The 4356-nt window shown below is 37.6% G+C and overlaps 1 protein-coding gene across 1 annotated transcript; it reads right to left on the bottom strand.

The window, feature by feature from the left end:
• Positions 1-2955: 2955 nt before the first annotated feature.
• Positions 2956-4118, bottom strand: LOC148718663 (uncharacterized). Its single transcript, XM_088741613.1, has 3 exons — positions 3953-4118; positions 3548-3815; positions 2956-3129 (listed from the first exon to the last, which is right to left on the bottom strand). The coding sequence occupies exons 1-2, from the start codon at positions 4087-4089 to the stop codon at positions 3590-3592; spliced, it is 363 nt and encodes a 120-aa protein (XP_088597739.1). The 5' UTR covers positions 4090-4118; the 3' UTR covers positions 2956-3129; positions 3548-3589.
• Between the last annotated feature and the right edge of the window lie 238 nt (positions 4119-4356).

The raw sequence follows: 4356 nt of genomic DNA on the forward strand, positions 1-4356 counted from the left end.
TAAAGTGAATTTTTGCCATAAATTTAGGATGATTTTCATGGAGATGTAGGCAAACAAAAACAATAGGATTTGTATCTGTTTTCATATCAATCATTAACGCACTTTCATGTCGGTGTTGTTTGTCTAATATCAGCTCTTTGTAAATTCTCTGTTGATACGTTTTGTATTGGATGCCGTCAACTATATCACTGAGGATATGGATAATCTATTTATATAAAATAATTTAAATCGTTTACAATACTTTTATAACTAACTTCCGTTTCTCAATTGATACTCATTTCCCCATCGTCCAAGCCAATATCGATAGCCCCGGGCGACAAACAGAGAAAGCCGTATACAATTCCATTTCGGTTTATTAAAATACAATTAGTTGATACCTGTTTCGTATGAGGGTAACACTGGAATCATTGCCTTAAACCAGCAAGATTACGTCTTAGTGCACTTTCATAATGGTTTCGTGCAAAAAAAAAAAAACAAACAAACAAAAAGAAAAAGAATCGTGTACATATACCATTTATACACCAACTCTTGAGGAATAGTTTAATGTTCGGTAAGTTCGTCCTTCAATCATGTCAAAAGGAATATAGGAATTTAGCCGTCTTCTTTTGAGGCTCTGTTCGTAAAGAAACGTATTTCTCGGCGCTATTAGTTAACAAACGAGAAAGGCTTTACTTTTGATGAATACGCCATTTCTTATAGCTTTGGTGGGATACATTGAGGGCAGAAATTTAATTCAATTTGGTAACTTGAGGGAAGCCCGAAAGGGAAAGGGTCTCATGGTATTTGATAAAAACCCCCCTGCCACGAATTTAACTATATGGAAACTGTCCGATAGATATGTAGTATCCAGCTGATAGCGCGACCTGGCATTTCCAATGGTCTTAGCTTGCGAACTAAGATGGTATGGTTCGCATAACAAACCACATTCAAGAAATTAAAGTTTACAATTGCCTTATAAAGTAATATCTATGAATGCAAAAGGTGGTGGAAGGCAACCACAATAAAACAACATTTCAGTTTGTCAATCGAAGCGACGTGGAATAGTTTTTAGCCGCATGTACTTGGCAACAACTTTTCAGTCAATAGTTTTTGTCATTAGCAGTTCGAATTAAGTAAAAAAAAAAATAAATAAACAATTGATTAAATCAAGATGTTTTGCTATTCGTGGAAACGAAGTCAAAGGCAACGGCCTAAGATAGCAATAACGGTCAATATTTAAGTGGCTGTGACAGTGACACATTTAATTTATTTTAATTTAATTTATTAGCTTCGCCGACAGGCAGGGACCCCGCAACAACTTGCGCCAATTACTGCGGGCCCAGTAAACCCACCCATCCCATCCCAGGGGAGGAAATCCACCACACAGTAATCTCGTGCATGGAAAATTAATAGAGAGCTTAAGCACCAGACCTTCTTGACAACACGAACGGCAGAGAAGCCGCGTAAGACTGGATCGAGGCCTTCGTTCTTGGCGCGAAATAGGAAGGTTAAGCAGTTGACTTTTTCAGACACGGACTTCTACCCATGTTAACATGTCTTTGCTAAAAGATGCTAGAGATATGACCTTAATGAGCATGGGAATAAGTTTCTTTACCCCACTCTCTTAACAGAATGAATAATTCGTCTTTCATATTTATTAGGCGACTTGAAATTTACCACTTCATAGTTGTGTAAACAATGCGAACAAACGAGCGAGCTTAAAGTTTTCAGTGCATGATCTGGATGCCTAGAGGGCCATTTCTCTTTTTCTAAATTCGTTAACCACAGCGAGATTTGTTATTCTTATGTTTGTAGTCGGTTGCTCAAAACCTAGCAGGCATGCATACGATATACAATGTGCAGTTACAAAATACAACCGATGCAGAAAGAGAATCATCTATCTCATTTTGCACTTTGTTATTGTATCTAAATGTCGCTTAAGTGTCTTACTTCTAAATCATCGCTCAAAGTAATTTGTGATAAGCTTAAACCCGGTTTAAAAAAATCTTAGTTCTGCATGTGATGATTTAAATGGACATGAAATCAAATGACTTAACTCACCCAGACTTGGCGAGAAGATTGTCTGCCATTGTCGAATCCCGTTTAATCTATCGATTAAGCAAAAACCACTTTACGCGCTACAAAAACGTTTTTTAATCATTTAATGAAAAGCACAAGAGCTTTTTATGGTTTTGAGACAATAATTTATCTCCTATAAACAAACTAACAGCATATTTTTGTGGCGTCCTACCTTCAACCTGAGAAGTGGCGTTCTGGCGTCTGCGACGTGACCACGCGAACGTCATGACATGCGCAGTATGTACATAGGTCCTCTAATGACTTCCGGTAGGCGTTCGTGACCTCAAGAACGTCTGGTGCTTAAGCTCTCTAATGTCTCCTACCCCTAACCCTGCAGGAGACGGGACCTACGGTTTAATCGTCTTTATCCGTGAAGACTAGAATATCTATCCATTTCTTGCTATTATAGAAAGGTAGTACACACAGGAAACGAACGTGACAGTGCTGGGATGTCATTGACTCAAGAAAAGAAGGTCAACAACCATTAGCAAGTTCCAATCAGTCCTTAAAGTCAGGTTGTTGTGCAACTTTCTTTTGCCTTATCTATCTCTTAAACAAGACATGGTGTCCTCCATACTTATTGACTTCTCTTGGGGAATGAAAACCGTTAGAGTTCCAATCGATAGTGTGGTTCGCCTTGTTAAGGATTATGTCAGGATGGGCGCCTATTTTTTTCATAAAAAAGGAAATTTGAAAAACGATGTAAAGATGAGAATTAAATACCTTCATTTAAAAAAAGGAAAAATCAAAGACACATTTGTCTTGCAATCAAAACCATTTGGGAATGATGTAAGAGTCCTCAAACTCAACTGATATGGGAATTTTTGGGGTTGTTGATATCTCTTGTTGTTAAGAAGGAATGAAATGCACTAAATACGTCACGAACGACAAGAGGCAGTCGTTACACATTCCTTTTTATTGAAATCAAAGACCATCATAAATGAAATGCATATATAAGTTTTCAATCTACTTGTTATGCACTTTACAATGCGTTCAAATCAATGCAAATTAATTCAGCGATAACAAAAAGAAGGGTTTTGCGTTCTCCAGATTAGATAATCCTCTTGAAGTCTGCAAGGTTAAGATCCCAGGTGTTAAACATTGTTTCCCTCAAGTGCATATAACAAAGGTAGTATTTCTTTTAATTTTTGAAAAAATGAACGATTCTGAGCTTCCAGTAGGATAATAGCCAACATGTATAGGAAGTTAAAGGCGAAAGAAAACCTTTAGGTGTTTATCCAATGCAAGTGACAATTGTCTAGAGTTAACGAAAGAAGTGATGCAATTGAAATTCTTTGGATCTAAAAACTTCGGTAACTTATGAAACAAAGCTTCCTACCTCGGCAAAGACTCATTAATTACGACAAAAAGGAAGTTTTGTACGATTAATTTAGTGGACTAAATCACTTTAGCACTTAGTGAAGTGTTAAACTCACCAATATTCTGACTTATGATATCCTAATCGAACGCTTACACTTGATTCTCTCACCTTTTAAAGCCACGGAACGTCTTTCCATCTGGTGTAAATGCATTAGCCCCATCTTCTTCGACGACGTCTTCGGCGACGACGGCGACGACGAAAAATAACTCGACTGATTCCATGGCCCACTAGTCTGAGCCCTAGAGCAGGTAGGATTGGATCAGCTGATTTCTGCATTGGATCAGACAAGGGGAGTTCATCTTTGACTCCAACAACGTAACCATTCTCCTCTTTCCTCTCCTCATATGGCTTCTCTCCATCTACGTCCACGTCCTCACTATTCCGTTCGAAGTCAAATTGATTCAGTAGATTAAATAACTTTTAGCTTTGTTATATTCTATATTCCAAATTTAATAAGTTCAAAAATTCATTCCTTTTCATTAGGGAAAAAAATTCATATAGTTATTATGATACCTCTCCAGATCGTTTCTGGCGTCCTTTAAGGCAGTCAATTTTCTCTCGTATTCGTCATCATCTTCATCATCAAACGAAAGCGCCAAGCCTACTGCAAACACCAAGCTAAAAAGGGCTATCAACAGAAGCTTGTTCATCTCGAAGTCTTCTGCGATGATAGCAGTTGTGGATCCAAATGACTCAATTTATACTCTTTGGACGGGGCGTTAACATACCTTTTTTGGGTCCAAAAACGACGAACAATTCTAAATATCAGCTGTAAATACACTGATAACAATATCGTGACTTAAGATTATTTGCAATTACTACTTATACGCTGATCAAAATATGATCGTGATGCAGCCTGAAAGCCAGGTATTTATAACTCTCGAAAAAAATTCGACGAGCGATATTTACCTGCCTTT

This window comes from Stylophora pistillata, chromosome 12, assembly GCF_964205215.1.
Source record: "Stylophora pistillata chromosome 12, jaStyPist1.2, whole genome shotgun sequence".
NCBI lineage: Eukaryota > Metazoa > Cnidaria > Anthozoa > Scleractinia > Pocilloporidae > Stylophora > Stylophora pistillata.